Raw genomic sequence first — 20,473 nt, 5'->3', positions numbered from 1 at the left:
TACAAATAAATGGATTGTAAACATTTCCGATCGTCCATTGTCCACCGCTGAAACCAGTGCTTTAGCAAAGGGCCTTGATTTTGCTATTATTCCTTCACGCATTCCTTATCTTGATTTCTTACATAATATAGAACGCAATTTGTCAGGACTTCCTAGCGAAGATGCCAACAAACTACGTTTTGAAGTTGCGATTTCGTTATTCAAAAGCAAATTACCTCCATGCAATTTATGAAATGCTGAAATTAAAGGTCTAACTTCTTTAAGAAAAGATACAATATCCATTTCTAAGGCCGATAAAGGAAAAGCTATTGTAATTATGAATAAGACTGACTATTAGAAGACACCATGACCTACCAAGAGAGATCACACGTAATCCTACTAATTCACAAATTAAAAAGCTAAATAAATTACTTGATGAGGTTATAAGTTTGGATCCAAACTACGGGGATAAAATACGCACCTACTTTGGAAGAACTCCTCGTCTTTATGGACTCCCAAAAATCCATAAAGAAGGCTGTCCTGTATGACCTATCGTAAATTGCATTGACTCTCCAACTTATCGGATTGTAAAAGTATTATCACGTTCCTTAAGTGCTCTCACTGGTCATTCCAGATCCTATATAAAAAACTCAACAGATTTTCTTGAAAAAATCAAGGATATAAAAATTACAGATTCTGAAATATTAGTCAGTTTTGACATAATTTCTCTGTTCACCAACCTATTAACCGACACAGTCAATTCATTATATGAAGATTACCCTCCAGATATCGCAAGGATATTCAAATATGTCATCCACTCAGGTTATTTCAGTTGAAAAAACAAAATCTACAAACAAATTGAAGGTACTGCCATGGTTAGCCCTCTGTCTCCACCTTTGGCAAACTACTATTTGAAACAATTCAAAGATACTATGTTCTCATCCATTCATCCTCAACCATCTCTTTGGTACCATTACGTCGATAATGTTTTTGCTGTTTGGTCACACACTGAAGATGAACTTTCCACTTTTCTACAACAGATAAATAACCTTCGCTCACGCATCCAATTCACTATGGAAAAAGAAAACTCTGGTACTTTACCATTTTGGACATCCTCCTTACTAGAACGTCTTCTGGTACCTTATCTACAAGCATCTTTCAAAAACCCACTTTTTCTGGCAGATACATTCACAAAAAAGTCTGCGCACCACATGTCTCAAAAATTTGGCATTCTTAAATCTCTGATTCATACAGCACATAAAGTTTGCTCTTCCCCAATAATCTTACAACAAGAACTTTCCATCATTAAAAAGTTAATGGAATCAAATGATTACAACTCCAATCAAATCCAACAGATACTTGACTCTTATGTTCCAACACCTACAGTTTTTTCAATAGTCTGCAGAGTTCCTATTCCGTACATTCCAGGAATCTCAGAACCTATAGGTAGAATTCTGAAAAAGTATCAACTGATTCCAACATATATTCCTATCAACATAATTTCTTCTTTATTACCTTCTACAAAGGATAAACTGTCTTCTCTATCTTTTGGCTGGCGTTTACCAAATACCTTGCAAATGCGATGTCTCTTATTTTGGACAAACTGGCCGTTCTTTGGAAAAAAGAATAAAAGAACATCAGTATTATATTGATTATAACAAACCTCTGAAGTATGGTCTGGCGCAGCGCAGTATTGACTCTACTCATAGTGTCCAGTGGGATAAAGCGGTTCTCCATAGATGCAGATTCAAATATGAACGCTTATTCAAAGAAAGTTGTGAAACTATCTTACACTGACTGAATTTAAATAGAAATGACTGTATGTCTCTCTCAAAGATCTGGGAGACATTTATCTTATGTAAAAAAACCATTTATCTTAATAGATTAAATTTGTTATTTTCTATTATTTCCTAGCACACGGTAACAATTGTATTTTAATAGGTGATCCACCGAATGTTTGCCTGTATTCCATTCCTATTACTGTTACAGACACTGAAGATGTACTATTATTTTTAGTACGAAATATCTGTCTTTTTACTAATTAAAGATTTCACTGTAATTTTTACGTGTTACTTTATTATTTAATCTCTGATAGATGGTTCCTGAGCAGGGTCCAAGCAGCATTGTTCTCCTTTTCATTGAATTATTCATTCCATGATATTGCTGCAAGCCATCTCCTATGTTTGTCATAATCACCAGCTTTATAGTTCCACATATGTCCCTTTTTCACAGAAGTCCTCATATAGCTGGCCACCATTAGTTGGTGATCACTTTGATCAACTGGAGGAAGATTTGGCATTTCATTTACATCCTCTTGTGAGATAATCAAATCCAACATCCTTGATCAAGGATCGAGACTCTTGATCCCCATGTACCCTCTGTTATGTACTGCCTAAGGTAGTTGTCCTTCAAGAACACTCATGAAATTCATTCTCTTTGCCCCCACATGCTGCTTCTTTATTCCAGTTTATATTACCATAATTAAAGCCACCCATAATGATCACCCTTTTTTATTAGCCAGCCGAATTTGCCTATACATTTCTTTCTCTATGCCCTTTCACATTACCATTACCTAGTTTAGGTCAACTGTAATCTATTTAGTGTTATTTGCCTATTTTATAATATCTTCTTTATTCTTTATAGCAGTGTGCGCTTTTGCTTTCTTAACCTCTCTTACTTATTCTATTGCGTAGTATGTTTATCTACCTTTCGCACTACGAGTTTTATGTCTATAGATACTAGAAAATTTATTTGATAAGACTGTGCCACCAGTATCTTTTAATTGGCATAAAACTCAGTAATACGGCCGGTTGATTTTTCTCTCTCTCTAACACAAATTCCTTCAGTAAAACTTTACACTAACAGTCATGGTCTATTTGCACTTAACTGTACGCTTCGGCTATCTTACTTGGTTTCCCGCTCTTAAGTTCACGTTTTTTTTTAGGAACAGTGCATTGTAAAATCAACAATCAGGCGGCACTCTATTGACATATAATTAAAACACATTTATTTACAATAAAAAAAAGTACATTAAATAAGCGATAGGGAGGTTACTCTCTCTCTCTCTCTCTCTACCTATCCTGATACTTTTGGTATAAAGAAACAAACTTTCCCTTTTCAAATATTAAATGACTACACAATGTAATTATTCTGTTACTTCTCTGCTTAAAAAAATCATTGCCTAGACTAATTTACTCATAAAGAGATTAGCTAGCCATGGCAAGTTGTCTTACAATTTACATTCCAGTTAACAACAAATCAGAGGACTCTCTTATAGATATTTCTTATTACGTTTCATCAGAATATCAGCAGGTCTTGGAGCGCAATCTTCCCAGTACTCAAAAGCTCAGGCAAGAAGTTTCAGCATTCAGTCTTGAAGATCGTTCTGTGGCTTTTGGCTTCGGTTGACTTCCTGCAGCACTAGGACATCCGACTGGCACTTGGCATCAGCTGTTCTCCCAATTTTTACTCTGGCGTGGGTTCGCCGTAAAGTCTGTTCCTCTGGGTCCAACTGCTTCCGGTTCTCTGCCGACTGCCTCTGGCTCTCTTCGGTAACAGCGCTTCGCCTCTGCTCGCTCTCAGCAACTGGATCTCGGCTCTCCTCTGTCAGCAACTGAACCTGGACTCTCCCCCCCCACGATGTTCGGCTGAGTCCCCTTTTATTTTTGCCTTCTTGGGACCTTGCACCGAGGGTTGTAAACCCCAAAGAAATCGGAAGTTTTCCTTGATCTTTTTGTTAAGGCCGGCCCGTTCTTTCATCTCCGTGCACTCTTTTTTCCTTGTCTTCTCGGGCAGCAGAAACTTCTCTGAAATTAGTGGATCTCTTTGATACTAACTTTGAAGGTGTTCATGCGGAGAGCTCGTAAACAACTTTCTTGTGCTCTTATACATAGCTATTATACAAAGTTCCGATGGCAAAGCATTGCCTTTGTTTTTGACATTCTAGAAACTTTAGTTAAAACAGTAAATACAATCAATTCCCATAGGGTTATTTACAGTAATATTTAGCATAAAACATATTATTTTTGTAACAGTTTCATGAGACTTGACCACTGTAAAAATCAATGTAAAGTGCTTTGGTATTTCTAAGCTACATCGAGTTTTATACAACTCCCAGCTAAATATTTCATTCTATTCACTTCTATTTCATTCTAAATATTTCATTCTTACACCATACTGCTTTAAAACAACTTCCACTATTTGTTCCTTGCATATCCACTTTGCTTGGGTAGTACTCTTCCTCCCTTTTTTCCCTTAATTAAAAAAAAAAAAAAAAAAAAAAAAAAAAAAAAAAAAAAAAACCCCTTCATCTGTATTCCTATTAGGATGTTATCCTCATCTCCAACCATGTCTGACTTATTCCAACAATTTTTGGCCAAATGAATTCTATCAGCACCACAATTTCATTCTCCTTGTTCTGAATACTTATGGCATTTGTAAACATATATACTAGCTCATTTCTGGCTCTAAAAGGTCTCACCAGTTATTCTTCTCTTTGCATATCTAAAAATATATAACTTCTACATTGATTTAATTTTGGTATCTTCCTAGTCTAGCTGCCTCTGATGAGACTTCAGTAAAGGTCAAAAGTGGCCAGTAGTGATTCTTCCTATAATGTATAGCAATATACTCATCCAAAAGGAAGTACGGTTTGTATTATTATAATACTGAAGCAACTGATAAGAAGTTAACGGTCTGAAGGCGAGTAGACGGATTGTGAAGATATTTCATCTGCGAATATTGTTTGCTTACAGTTGGGTAAATGATTAAAACAAGCATATAATTCCTTGTCTATTATGATTTATCAAAAACCTGGCTTTAGAGACCAGACATGAAACTCCTTCAAGCCATTTTGGGCTTCCAGTAAGCAGTGGCAGTATTCTCATACCAGGTGATACAATTTATCTATCTTCTTAAAGACATGCACAAAACACCTATGCCCATAATCAGATTCAAATCAGCTGAAGCGTGATATACTAATCATTGTAAGACTTGCCATTCTGTACCCTTGTTGTCATGAAAAGGCATACATATACATACATACATCTTCAAGGCCCACTCTTCCTAATTGGGGCAACAGCTGCAAGAGGGACTTCCAATGGTCACGATCCTCTGCCACCAAGCTCAGGTGTTCTGGTGGGATTCCCAAACGTGTCCACCCAAGGTTTTGGATATAATCTGTCCAGCAAGTCCTTGGCCTTCCACGTGGCCTCCCATCCTCTGGCTTGGCAAAGAGGGCCTGCTGAGGGAGCCTCTCTTGTGGCATTCTGACCAGGTGCTCGTACCAACGTAACTATGATCTCTCAACACGGAGAAGCAGCGGTTGAGTATTGAGGGTTTCCCGAATTGCAGAGCTTCTGACTCTGTCGAGTTTTGTCAGCCCCGCAACCCCTCGAAGGAACCTCATTTCAGCCGCTTGGATTCGTGTCCGCATTCTTTCGGTCATTACCCAGCTCTCATGACCATAGGTGAGGATGGGGACATAGACTGTATCGAAGACAGCTAGCTTTGCCTTCTGGCTTAACTCCCGTTTCAATACTACTGAACGGCCAAGCTCCTGCAATATTGAGCTTGCTAAGCCAATTCGAGTATCTAGCTCTACGTCCCATTTTCCATCATTCGTGAATATGGACCCAAGGTATTTAAACTTCTCCACCTGCCTCATTGGGACCCCACTTACATTTAGAGTGCACTGGGATGGTTGTCTTGAGACCACAAATGTTTCAGTTTTGGCCACACTGATCTTCATTCCGGCATCTGCACAAACAGCTACAAACCTATCCAGGGTCCGCTGGAGGTCATCTGTGGAAGAGCTAAGCAGAACTAGGTCATCTGCAAAAAGCAGATGTCCAATGCTACATTTTCCAATTCTGACACACTTATTGCCTCGGCTGTGCCTATCAATCCAGTCTATAAATATTATGAAAAGGAGGGGTGACAGAACACACCCTTGATGGAGGCCAATGGAGACTGTGGAAGGTTCAGACTTTGTGCTGTTTACCCTGACACAAAACTCTGGGCATTCATACAGGGACTTGATGGCAGCTAATAGTTGACCATCCACTCCATACTCCTGTACTACTTGCCAAAGCTTATCCCGAGGAACCCGGTTATATGCCTTCTCCAAGTCCACAAAACATGTGTAGACATTATTCTTGGCCTTAAAGTGAAGATTTGGTCAGTTGTGCTTCTACCAGAACGAAAGCCACATTGTTCTTCCTGGAACTTTGACTCAACTATGCTCCTGCACTGTCTTTCCAAGCACTTAGCATACACTTTCCCATGCAGGCTGAGCAGAGAGATGCCACGATAGTTACTGCAATCCTTTTGGTCTCCCTTCTTAAAGACTGGTATTATTATGCCTGTCTGCCATTGCTTTGGATATACTAATCATTGCAAGACTTGCCATTCTGTACCCTTGTTGTCATGAAAAGGCATTAGATGATTTATTTTTATTTTATTTTTTAACAAATTTTATTTTGCCTTTCATTCATTTATGATAGTTTCTGTGTTGTTTGGCTAGAGTATTTAATTTGGTTTTATATTTTGATTGGTTCTAGCATAATTTTATTTTCAAATTTTCCATACAAGCAATTAAGGTTCTTTTACATTCAAGGAAGAGCTCATTCCCATTTGCCAACACAGTATAGTACACTCTGATTACAGTAATAAGCAGAAGCATTACAGTTAACAGCAAAAACACCAATGATCAAGAATAACTAGGTAGGCAGTGTATTTCAGAATTAATGTGTGGTATTTGTCTTTTTATTTCACATTCAGAAATTATGTATTATACATTATTATAAATTAAAGATTCCAAGAAATTATATTCTTGGTTTTATCCTTTATTCAAGTGTAAGCAATCAAAGTTTGCATGTGAAGTCACTTCACGACTGGGCTAATTGTGTATAGAGGCTAATGACTTCACATCAATTGCCATAGTATCCCATTGTAAAAATAATCATAATTTATAATTATGAATCTCTTTATAGTTATTTCTCTATGTTAGTATATTATTAGTTTTGGTTTTGTAATACGTATATCAGCACTTGCAATGTGTCCGTTATTGATATTATTATTGTCAAAATTTTGTAAACCATTTGAAATTGATGTTCTTACTAGATTCTGGTAGTTGTGTTACTTTCAATTTTTTTTTTTTTTTTTTTACTTTAATTTAAAATTGTTAAGTGTTGAGATATTTGTTGTGTAAAGACAATCTCGTTATGCTAATGAAGACAACATGTCAGCCATTATACATAACTTCCTGCTTGTCATTTACATGGAGTGTGCATACTTGACGAGGAGTTTGATGGGTGATTGACAGCTGAAAGAGAGAGCATTCAGTATCCAGGGAACAGGGAAAACAAGTAGAGAGAGAATGAAAATTTGAGAACAACAAACAGAAAAATTTGTGCTTAGGAAATTTTTAAGAAAACTTGACAGTTGGAATATATGTTAATAGTGGATTCCAAAAAGGGAATTGTAACAAGGTGAAAATCCTTTGACTGAATTGATGAGACTGTGAACAAGTGAATAGCAAATAAAAGGAGATTAAGTAAACGTTTTATTTCAACATTCGAAGAAACGCTAAATAAAACGTTTTGCCTTCTGTCTCAAGGACGTCGGTGATATTGATATATTGGAAACTGTAAAGTGGCTTTAATGAATCATTCTACTTTGATACAGTGTTTATAAAGTAGTAAAGGAAACTTTTTCTCTGGTAATGGTAATCCACCGGCTGTTATGTACTTTGTATTCCATTCCTTTGAACTATTTGTTGTCTACACTGATGATGTGCTGTTAATTTCAGTATGAAATATTTGCACCTTTATTTCATTCAAGTTAATTACTGTAGTTATCATGTAATTTATTATTTATAGTTATGCCACAGGTACCTTTAAAGATTAGATACTTGTTGTTAGGACAGCCTATTAAAATAAGATCTTATCACCAGTCTCTGTCATTCCTAAGTACTGTTAAGGCTAAAAATCAACATATAATTAGGTGGGCACTGGAACTGCAGGAATATAATATTGATGTGGCTTATATTCAGGAAAAAGAAATATAGTAGCTGATTACCAATCAAGATCTCTAGGATCTGATGATGATGATGATGATAAATCATCCAGGGATAACCATTTGAATCAAGATGAATAAGGAACCTAGTTCACAGATTTGGAAAAAGGATAGGATTATTCAAGCTCAGAAAGATGATCCTGTACTCAAAACTATTTATAAAGCAGTATTGAGGGGTAAAACTCAATTGGATACATTTTGAAACCTGGAAAACTTATATTTAGATAAAGATGGGATTACTCTTATCTAGAAAAATGGAAGAAGGAAGGTTGAGAGTGAAAATATTGGCACCAATTCAAATGATTCCTTGGATTATGTACACTTGCAATGATTCTGATTGTGCAGGACACCAGGGATTTTCTAGAACTTGGGAAAGAATAAAGGATCATTACATCTGGAAAGGTATGAAGAGTGATATACTCACATATGTTAAATCATGCCGTAAGTGCTAATTAAGATCCCCCTTTCGCAGGAAAAGCTCCACTACAACTATTTCCAATTCCAACGAGACCTTTTCATGCTGTTGCAATTGATGTAGTAGGTCCATTTCCAATTAAAAAAAAAAAGGCAGTAAGTATAATCTAGTAGCTATAGATATGCTAACTAGATTTCCTGAAGCAGTCTCAATGAGAGATCAAATTGCAGACTATTGCAAGAAAGTTCTTGAATATGATTGTTTGCAGATATGGAGCTCCTCAAGCCTTACTTTCAGATCAAGGAGCAAATTTCACATCTGAACTGTTGTTACAATTCTTTATTTACAACTAATATCACTGTAAATTATGTATTTCATGTGTGTAATAGTGTGTGTACATGTAAAATGTTTAAACAGACACTGTGCCCCACATGCACACTATATACAAGTCTTATAAAATAAAACTTATAATCTGAAGAGAATGGGCCATACACTTCATATCAGACATGATAAACATAAACACTACACAAAAAATTCTTCCTATCTTTTTTCATCAAGGTCAGTATATGATGAGAACAGGTTAAATCTAAATAATTAATCATATCTGTTTTTTCTTCATATCTCATTTACCATATATTAGTTCCTCTTCGGTTTCCTTGGAAATATGACACAAAGATAATTTTAAAGTTGCTTTTTTACTTCTAAAAACTCCTTCATTTTTCTTGAGCATAAGAAAGGTTCATCTCTTCTATTTTTAAAACATTTAAACGGACAAAATTTTTGCTGCTTAGTATATCTAAAAGGAACTGTCTATTAGTTCAGGAAAAAAACGTATAATCCTTCTTAGCAGTTTTATCTACATTTCAACTTAGCTTCCTTTGAAAGAACTTTCATCTGTTGAGTTTAGGAAAACTGTTTGTTTCTTCCTGATGTTCTTTCCCACATTTTTAACGTAAAAAAAAAACATTCCTTTCCTTTACTCTATATTATTATTATTATTATTATTATTATTATTATAGAGCCTCTGTAGCTCATTCGGTATCATCTACTCCCTTTTGGAAAGACCTGGGTTCGATTACCATCCATGACATGAGGAACCTTTATCTGGTTTCTATCTACTAAAGGTGAGTTAGCCAGTCTCATACAGAGGTAGAGGATTTTTCCACCTGGCAACTCAGGTTTTTCATCCCTCAGAAACAGGCCAACCGGCCCATGAACACACATGAATTTACAGTAATAAATACTTAATCCCTCATTAGGTGGGCTCAACCAGTCCTCCTAAGTGATGATTGAGGAAAGGGAGAACCCTACACAAATATGATAAGAAGGTTATTATTATGTGACACCTCCAAGGAGTCCAAAGACTCATCGAGGGAGGGCATCTATTCTACAACTCTCATTCTCCTCCACCACCAACTACAGCGAACCACATCATCTACACCAATGCCATCTATTTCCCACTACCACAACTAGTATTTTCACAATCACAAACATCCATGCCCACAGTGGGATTCGAACCAGCAACCTTTTGGCTGAAGAGTGGATACGCTAACCACTCGGCCAACTAGGTTGCATATTTCTCACAAGACTTCCAACATTCCAGAATGTATTCTGTTCTAATTAAAAGCTGTTCTTTTTTTCTCTCTCACTATATGAAACTTCTGTTATTCATGTCAAAGTTTCTGGAACATAAAACTATGTAGATACTGGAATGATGTAAACAAATAATTTACTAGTTTAAATTAATTATTTACAGCAGATGTTTACTAGCTTAAGCTAACATTATCAGAGGCAGTTTTAACACTACATAATTAGTGAATACAAACTAAAATTATCTGGATAACAAGGACAGTCATGTGAGTGGAGAGAAATAGTGGCATTAGTATAAAATTACCTCTGATAATGCCAGCTTAAACTAGCAAAATATTGGCTGTAAAGAATTAATTTATGCTGGTAAATTATTTGTTTACATTCCAGTGTCTACATAGTTTTATATTCTAGAAACTTCAACATGAATAACAGCAATAGCTACAGAAATTTAAACATAGAATTATATCAGACTCCTATTCAGAAGTAGTGCACCAGTGCACTACTGACTCACACAGCAAAACAACTTGGCAGTGAAAATGAAAGCAGAATTATTGCTTGTTGTAAACAAAACTCCAGTTTTTTAATGGTAGGAAACCTTGTTGGAAAGTCCAGTGTTTTCTTCTCACAAATTTTTCTAGTTAAAGAAACTAAACCAAACTAAAATTGAGGTGAGTCTATATATATTAGGATAACCAAGTTATTTTATAAACTTGGTTATTTTAACTCCTAATCCCAAGTATGCAAACAATTAAGTTTGCGCCTGAAACAAAGTTCAAGTCTAAAGATGATAGAACACCAGGGCAACTCATGTTTTGCATACTTGGAATTAGAAGTTAAAATAACCAAGTTTATAAAATAACTTGGTTATCCTAATATACGATATCCCCAAGGTAAAAAATTTATTACGTATATATATATATATATATATATATATATCAAATATATCAAATATAATAATTAAATAGGTTTGGACAGGCCATATATTTAGTGAAATGTTTACACATATATATAATAAAACTAAAACTTTTCCTTTATTTTTTTAAATAAAAACATTCTTACTCATTTTAAAAATTGTAATACAATCTGATATTTTTAAATAAGATATTCTAGACATTTATGATAGTTTCTATTATAGTTTCATGTATGAATCCTAGCTTTTTATTTTTCATTTGTGGTTTTACCATAATTTTAATTTTTTTCTACGTCATTGTTTTGGGTGAGAAGATTACTGAAACTTAAAAATAAATTTTTATTATTAGCCTTCCAGGACCAGCCTTAGACTTGTTGGATCAGATGTTAGAACTAGATCCTGAAAAACGGATAACAGCAGAAAATGCATTAAAGTGTCAGTGGTTGAAAGATATACACCCAGAACAAATGGCTCCACCAGAGTAAGTATTTATTATTATTATCAACATTCATCCTCCAGGATTCAAAAGACTCCTCACTAACAAACACAGCATATGTCAAACCATGCCTTAAACTTTATTTTTTTCTCACTTCACACATTCTCAGTTAGAACATTCCATTTTCTCCCCTCCAAGAAAAAATGCTGCCTATTGGCTCTTTGATATATTCCTCCTTATGCAACTTTCAGTGACGGCCTCTTGTTCTTGCCTTGGTTTCCTTGAACTGTATAAAAAAAAAATTCTGCATTAATCTGCTACAGAATCCTCACTTTGTTACATGTATTAATTGTATCCTTTTTTTACTTTTTTCTGTATACATTCCACAATCATCTCCTTGAGAACTATGTGACCAAGTTTGAATGCATTAAGCCAAATGCTTCAGCCTGATCCAGGCTTTGTATATTGGAATTATAATGTCTTTATTTCTCTCTTTATTTTTACACATATTTGTCCTTTTGTCATTCCCATTATTCTCAGAATGGCTCCTAAAATTCATATCCTTTCGGTCCATTATCTCTTACATAGTTTAAGATGTTTGTGTTTTAACTGGAAAGAAATGTTCAAATCTAGGGTGTGAGGATCTTTATAAGGGCTTTTCATCTGAAGGCCAGTTAGCTGATCTTATACAGAGAGAAGGGGTGGGGGGAGTTGTAAACTACTGTAAACTTGGGTTTTTCATCCTGAAAAAACAGAAGACTTGCTGGAGAACACCCATTTGAAAGATTCTGAAAGATTGCCAAAAAGAGAAACAAAAAAGATGTTGCATTCTACATGATCTGGATCCTGCAAATGTTTGATGGGATTTAGATCAGGAGAATTAAGTGACCAAGTGAGGCTCCAGTTTATGCCTTGTGACAGTGGGAGTAAGAGTCTTATGTCTTGCTGGAAGATTCCTGATCCACTGTGACACATTGTCCCCATGTAGGACAGCACCTGGTCTGAAATATTCCTCAAGTAAGAATTAATGGTTAAGGTTTTTCAGTCAGAATGAGAGGACCCAATGATGTCCATGAGAATAATCCCCATACCGGACCACTGCCATCTCCACTATGTTCATAATGTTCCCTGACCTCAGTTAAATATACCATCCAGATGTTACCTTCTAAATTTCAAAACCTCACACTCGCATCTCACTCATCTGTCTGCCATAATTGAGTCATTGTGGCAGACAGATGCATTTTTTTCCTCATAGCACTTCCCTTTTACATTATCTGCAAATAGCTGCATATTTCCTGCTTAAGCATCTTTCAGTATCATTAACATTTTTGTTTCAATAATAGATTACCATGAGTTGGCATAATTAAAAGAATTATAAAAACAAAGGAAAACTCATGTAAAAAACTTTATTAACTTAGACTTTTTGCCCAAATATATGCATCATCAGTACAAGATCACAAAAAAGGCAATTAAACAATAACAGACAGTTCTAAAAAGTACCACCTGAGAAGCTAATGTAAGATGACTAAAAGGGGTCAATTTCCTAACTTATTAAAATGTATATGAGAGGGGAGAGTCTGGAAAGTTCAAGAACAACTCTTAGAACAAAAATGATATTAAAGCAACTGATATAACCACAAGAAAGAACATATCTTAAAATCCTTTAAATTGTAATAATTTGTTCTTTTTCTTTTAGGACATATAAGAAGACAGTTTTTTTTTTTTTTCTAGGTGTTTATCAGAACCCCCCCCTCATATATATATATATATATATATATATAGACAAAATAAAGTTAGTATTTTTTAAATCTGCTAATCTTTCCTATCTCCCACAAAGGGAATAAATGTAGACAATTGGGTCTGTTTAAGTTAGGACAGTGAAGTCAAGTTTCACACATTTCTTTATAAAAGCCATTTAATTTAATAAAGGAAACGATATGACTTTTATGAAGAACTCTTGTCTTGTTCCAGTGAACTTTGTTTAGTGTTGACAGCATGCTTTGCAGGTCCAGACTGTTCAGGCTTGTGGTATTTAATATAAGATGTGTTCTTCCAGTCAAATAAAAACAGATTTTCCTCTTTGTCCAAAATAAAATAACCCACAAGAGCAAGGAGTCTGGCAGATGTCTGAATAATTGAGATGTGAAAGCTTGTCTTTAGAAGAGAGAAAGGCAGAGATTTTTCTGAAAGGCAACAAAAATATTCAGTGCTTTTAAAACTTTCGCTATTCATTCAGTAATGCCATGCACCAACTGGTAGAGATGCCATAACTGCTAAAAGCTTTTTTGATGAAAAAAATTCTTAAAGCCATTAGACAAAAAGGTAGAATTATTGTCTTAATGCTTTCTGTAAAAATTTGTCTGAAGAACATAAAGAACAAGCACGATGTAAAAGTCTTAATAGTTCTAGCCATTTTACTAGGATAGTGATGAGATTCAGCATGGATATAATGGCCTGTATAACTCTTCTTCTGAAAAATTGAAAAATGTAGACTGCCATCTGGTTGACAAAGAATTAGAAGATTAAAAAGGCTAATTAGTTATTTACTTCTTCTAAGGTGAATTGGATCTTGGGATGAAGAGCATTTAATTTAGAAAGAAACTGCTGTAACTTAGAGAAAGAGCCATTCCAAATTGCAAGAATGTCATCCATATAATCTCTCCCACTGTGTAGGTCTAGGTGAAATGTTATTAAAAATATGTTGTTCAAAGTGGTTCTACGAAGAAATTAGCAAAAGTAGGAGAAATAGGATTCTCGTTGCTGTTCCTTCGATTTGTTGTTATATTTTTTTTTAAAGGAGAAATCACCAGAATGTATTGCAAAATCAAATACCTGAAGGAAATTCTTCTTGTAGTAATTCAGTGGTGTCAGATAAAGGAACATTAGTAAACAAGGATACAACATCCAAACTAATCATAATATCTGAAGTGTCCAGATGAAGATCAGAAATTTTATTTTTAAAATCCAAACTATTTTTTATATAAGTAGCAGTTCTACTAGTCAAAGTAGCAAGTAAATTAGATAAAAATTTAAAAATCTTATAAATGGGACATCCTATACAGTCTACGACTGGTCTTAATTGAGAACCTGGTTTATGAACGTTGGGAAGATCATACAACCTAGGTGGACAACCATAGAAGAGTTTAAGCTTTTTCTTTTGATCTTTGTTTCAAATAGAAACATTATTGATAAGAGTATTAACCCATTTATGCTGGAGATTTTTTGAATTTGTGCATGAAATTCATATATGTTATCTAGAAAAATTCAAGAAACAAGAATTTGAAGGGAAAAAAAATATTTATTACATTTTTGAGTTATGTGGCATTTCAAAAATGGAACACTAGGCAAAAACATTGCTATATTGTACACAATGTATAAAATCCTGTTTCTTGTCTCAGAAGGTGGTGATACCTGCTATTGAGTGTGATATTCAACTGAACACTTCACATGTAAGGCAACATCACATTTTTCACATTGAAAAATGGTGTTCTTATGACATTCAGCACAATGTGTTTATTTTCCTGGCTTAACTGTCACATGTTTCATGCCATCATAACATTAGTCAATGTTACTCTTCTAAGAAGGTCTTCCTTTTCAGCCAGGTTCTGTAGGATGACCATAGGTCTCTAGATAATGGCATGCCACATGTTGACGAAACTCTAGAAGATCCATTGACTTCTCATCATATGCTTTATGCACTTGCCAAACATTTTGTAAGACCAATTCAAAACAAAACAAAAGAGGGCTTGAATACCATTTTTTTTCCACGGATTGATCCATGATACTTATCAATGTTTTCATCAGCTCTGTCTATACCTCCCATGAACTGGTTATACACTTGATCATATTTGGCTGCTAAACTTGGATCTTCTTTTTCTGTTTCTGGGAATAATGATTGACAAGACACAAAGGATTGATACCAGCACCAGATGATGCAACAGTGACAACACTGTTATCATGCCATTTGCATACAATATTGCCCTTGCCATCAGTTCGATAATTGAATGTGCCTCTTTCTTTTTTCTTTAGATTTCAAATCAACAAATGTAGATTCCAATGGAGCTTTGTCAATGCAATCTTTTCTCACTGTACCTGATGTCTCATTGAACTGAGCTTATCAAGAAGGCAAGTACTGGTGAAAAAAGTTGTAGAATACAAAATGGTATTGTTCAGGGGTGTGCTCACTAAACTGAAGGACAACTGATCCACTGACACCATATTTCTCATGTTTAGTATTTGAGTTTTTACCCTGATACGGCTGAAACCAACAAATGTAGCCTAGATGTGTTGCACCACACCAAAACTTATAGCTGAATCGAAGAGGCTTTCCCCGAATAAATTGTTTGCACCCCATGACGACCAAAGTAAGGAACCATGGATTCATCAAAGCTGAAACATGTTTCATTTGGAACAAATTTCATACATTCTCTCATTTAGTTTGCTTATGAGAGGTTGCAACTTGGAAAACTTGTCCATTGGGTCCAAAGTTGCATTGTCAGCAACATGCAAATGAGAAAATATAGTTTCAAAGCGGTCACGTCTCATGGCAGCACTAACGAGTACATTATGTGCATCTGTTCTTTGCCCAGAACATACATCGTCTAGGAACTGAGATGTAACCACTCAGAAAAATAATTCCCAGAAAACATTTGAATTCGGAGTTAGTCAAGCAAAGATTTACACCCTTACTTGCAGTGTATAAGTTGGAGTACGTGACAATGAGTTCAACGACTTCGTTATGAAGAAAAAGTTCCAGAATTTCTCTGGGAGTTCTCATTTCAGTGAAGAAATCGTTTGGTATGGGCTGTGTATTTAGGTCAGCTTTTTTCCATTTGTGTACAATTTTTATAAGTTTCTTTCTCTTTGATAGAGGAGGTTGCTGTGCAGTAGAGGTAGATGCAACTTCATCAATGGGAAAGTCATCTTTAGGTATGTGTGAGGGATCATCTGGGACAGACTCAGCATCAGAGCCATCTTGAATAAGATAAGCAGGTGCTCATAGCAAAGAACCTGGCAGATTATTTATTGTTCCACCTTCTTCATCTCCTGAGTCCTCATCAGAAATAGCCATTTTACTAGTACACAATGTATAAAAAAAATGCGTTAGCATTTTCGGGTGGTTGTATCGCTATGGCACTTGCTTCTATGCTGTCATCTGTTTCTAACAGATGGCAACAGAGGTCAGTTATTTCATGTAAACATAGAGTTCGGGGCATCTTGAGACTTTTAAAATGGTTTCAACTAAAAAGACAAGGGAAAAGATATATTAGTCCTAGTGGTACTGGTTTTGCCTAGTTTTCCAAAAATGGAACACTGAAAATGTCAAACCTGTAACTAATACAAGAATAGCAACTTCTGTATTTTTTTTACAGCACAATAGCATAACTAGTAGAGAAGTAATAGAAACAAAAATTACAAGTATAGGGTGTAATGCACTGAAGTTGTATTTACCTGTCTGGATGGTTCTTCAAAAACCTTTTTCGAAAATCAGATCACTTTTTGACAACATCCCTGCACCTCAGTATCTGTAGCAGTGACTAACTCTGTGCAGTACGTGATAACATCTACCCTTAGGAAGCAGCCAGATGTGAAAAATCAGACCTCATTGATGACCTTGAGCAGTAGGATATAAATAACTCCCACGTGACTACCGTTCCAATAATGGAACATGCGGCATAAATGGGTTAAGCCCGTTTAGTTGACTACAGGTAGGATCAGTTTGGTTGTATGGTCCAGATGTCTACCAGATACCTTGCCCTTGTTGGTTATCATATTTTAGACAAACAGGAAGGTCTGTTTTTAATTGTCTAGAACAGTGGTTCCCAACCTTTTTCCACTTGTGTACCCCTTTTAAACCCGTTTCTATAAATTGTATCCCTTGTTTTTAAAATAGCAGTTTTTAAATACTGACACTTTTGTTCAGCACCTCAAAAGATACAAGATACAGTCTTAAATCCCTTTTTCCGCCATTACAGATTATTTTTCGTGTACCCCCTGAACGGCCCAGCATGTATCCCCAGGGGTGCGTACCACCGGTTGGGAACCGATAGGCTAGAAGAACACATGGCTTATATTAAATACCACAAGCCTGAACAGTCTGCACATGTGGAACATGCGATCAACATTAAAAGAGTTTATTGGAACAAGACGAGTCCTTCGTAAAAGTCATTTCCTCATAGAATTAAATCTGCTGATCTTTCATAACTTTATTTTGTTTATGTGTCATATCAATTTGACCGTACAATTGCAATTTTATTTATGTGTATGAATTAAGAGTGCATAGTGCATCAGCATTCATCTTAATTGGTCCAATGCAATTAATTGTAGGATAACTTTGAATACTTTAATTTATCAATTAATATAATTTTAAATATGGAAAGCATAAAGGCCAAATGAACAGTTTATGTGAGAATAGCAAAGGGTTTGTACTTCGTGGTGAGATTAGATTATCATTGGCAAATACTAGAGTGAGACATGGATAATTTGAAGTTTGATATGTTTTTAAATACAGCCATATAATATGCACAAATCAGAAGTAATCACTTGGGAATTATTTTTTCTGCATTGAATCAAAGAAAGGCTGAAATAACTTATTTTACTTACTTATTTATACACAAGTTCCACCCTCCTTCGGCAATCATAGTCATACAATCCACGAAAGCTCTGGCAGAAAACAGAGCATTGAGTAGTGTTATATTCCTGGCTGGCTCCACCATTTGTTATAATTTCTGTTATTTCAGTAGTTCTCAACTCTACTTTGTCTTTTTTTGTTATTTACTTAGCTTCATGAACTGTCCAATCTGTTAATGTTAATCTGTTATTTCAGTAGTTCTCAACTCTACTTTGTCTTTTTTTGTTATTTACTTAGCTTCATTAACTGTCGTAGGTCAACTGCTGTATTTATTTATTTCTACTAGATCTTATCTTCTTATGCTCTAAAGGATAACAAATTTATTTGTTTTATGACTGTGTCAGTTAGACTAGGTATTGAGTGTGAGATTATAAGATTTTTAAATTAAAGACAAAGCAGATATTGTTAACATTCCCCACTTATGTTAATTTTTACCTTTAATTAATCTAGCTTGTTTTTGGGATAGTGCACTGACAGAATCAGTCCAATGTGTTGTTCACAAACCTTAAGATGTGAACACACACACACACACACACACACACACACACACACACACACACACACACACACACACACACACACACACACAATAGCATTACAAGTCTTTGTTAATTTCAATTCTTCCTGATTCAGGCTTAGTTCTATGTTTCTTCCTTTAAAGTTAAATCACAATCTAGAATATCCTGCTAGTCATACATACGCAACTGAAAATAGAACATACCTTCAATTTGCATTATCTAGTACAATACTCTTCTTGCTCTTACAATAATTAATTGTATACAGTTGAAATTAAGATACCTTGAGTGAGCTTATTTCAATATTAACTTACACAATCTTATTGTTCCCATAAGCAGACACGCGCTTGATGTACATTCTTGCTCGGAAATATGTGATATTTCCTTTTATATTTCCTTTTTGTCTTTCTTTCCTTCTGCTGGCTCATTTTTGACCTACTACCAAATTTCTTCTTTGTTTGAATCATTGATTATTCTAGGACTCTTAACATGACAGCAATGTGTAGTTCTTTCCTAGCAAGATGTTCTGACAATTGACAGAATACTTCTCATGGTGTTGGATCCAGGTAAGAGAAAGTTGAGAAACCCAAGACTTGTGATTCTTCTCTTTCGATTACTGACAATGGACCTCACATGGCAATAGACCCAGGTAAGAGAAGATTGAGAAACCTAAGACTTACGGTGCTTCCCTTTCAATTATCGACAATGGACCTCACATGGCGTCAGACCCAGGTAAGAGAAGATTGAGAAACCTATGACGCTTCTTTCAATTACCAACAATGGACCTCACATGGCAGTGCACCCAGGTGAGAGAAGATTGAGAAACTTAAGACAAAATCCTTCTTGCCGATTCAGCTTATAAATGCCCAGATTTTCATTATACACATGTGCATGTCTTTTGAAACTTCCATATATGGTCACGCATTGATATTGACCATAATGATGTCATACTTTGCGTATCTTTTGAAATTGCCATATATGGACATGAGTTAGCAGCATTACATAATAACGTCATGTGCCACACTATTTTAACAAAGGCCCATGGTTAAGTTATTACAAATACAAGTTTATTACAGACAAAATTGACATTTCTTTAAGTGCAATTTCCTTAGAAGAACGCAAAAATGATCATGATAAGTTACTTATTATGAGAGATTTTACAGTAGATTGTCAACACTGTTTCTCATCGTAAATATGGGCAAAAAAAGTTATGAATTATTTATAGAAAATTATATATTAAAAACTTGTCTATATCGGTGTCCTAAACACATCAATTCACACTTCATGCATGCAAAAACAGATGAAACTGAGAAAACAAAAACAGCAACTCATGACAAAATGACAATGTTCAGCTGGATTGGTTGACACAATAACCAATCATAGCCACTGATTTAGGGTACTATTGTATCAGTGCACACTCTGCCTTGCCTTTTGGCTGGTTTAAAGCCATTGGAACTAAGAATTTGACCCACTGTGTCATCTGTATGTATTCGAAGGACTCAAAGGTGTATGTATTTGTGACCACACACACTCTGGCTGTTAACATGAATGTGATTCAATGTTTACATGTCAAAAAGTGCCTTCTTCATGAAGCATTAGTATATAGTGTTTAATTTTAGGAATCACATGAAACTTAGGGGGAGTCTTTAACAGGAATAAATGCAAAAATATATCGGTGATATTGCTATTTCATGGGTGTGCACCACACCTAGCACTACCTGAATATATGCCCCTGATATATATCAAGAGCGTGTGTGTGTGTGTGTGTACTTTTATTTATTTATTTAGTTTTTAATAAGTTACAAAATGATTGACCTTTTAGGTTAGCTTACATTAGCTTCTCAGGTGATGCTATTTAGAATTATCTGTTATTGTTGAATTGTCTTTTTGTAATCTTGTGTTGATGCCTATGATACTTTTA

At 35.2% G+C, this 20,473-nt stretch overlaps 1 protein-coding gene across 2 annotated transcripts in view; it reads left to right on the top strand.

Moving 5' to 3' along the window:
- Positions 1-20,473, top strand: part of Cdk12 (Cyclin-dependent kinase 12) — a 585,582-nt gene that overhangs the window by 113,462 nt on the left and 451,647 nt on the right. For both annotated transcript variants that reach the window (XM_090402548.1, XM_090402547.1), the window contains exon 8: positions 11,320-11,451. In XM_090402548.1, coding sequence (XP_090258674.1) covers positions 11,320-11,451 — 132 coding nt within the window. The remainder of the gene's footprint in view (positions 1-11,319; positions 11,452-20,473) is intronic.

The sequence above is a fragment of the Typopeltis vanoorti genome, chromosome 13 (genome assembly GCF_054136105.1).
Source record: "Typopeltis vanoorti isolate ZY-2024b chromosome 13, IOZ_Tvanoo_1.0, whole genome shotgun sequence".
Taxonomy (NCBI): Eukaryota; Metazoa; Arthropoda; class Arachnida; order Uropygi; family Thelyphonidae; genus Typopeltis; species Typopeltis vanoorti.
This window is presented reverse-complemented; position numbering and strand designations above follow the sequence as displayed.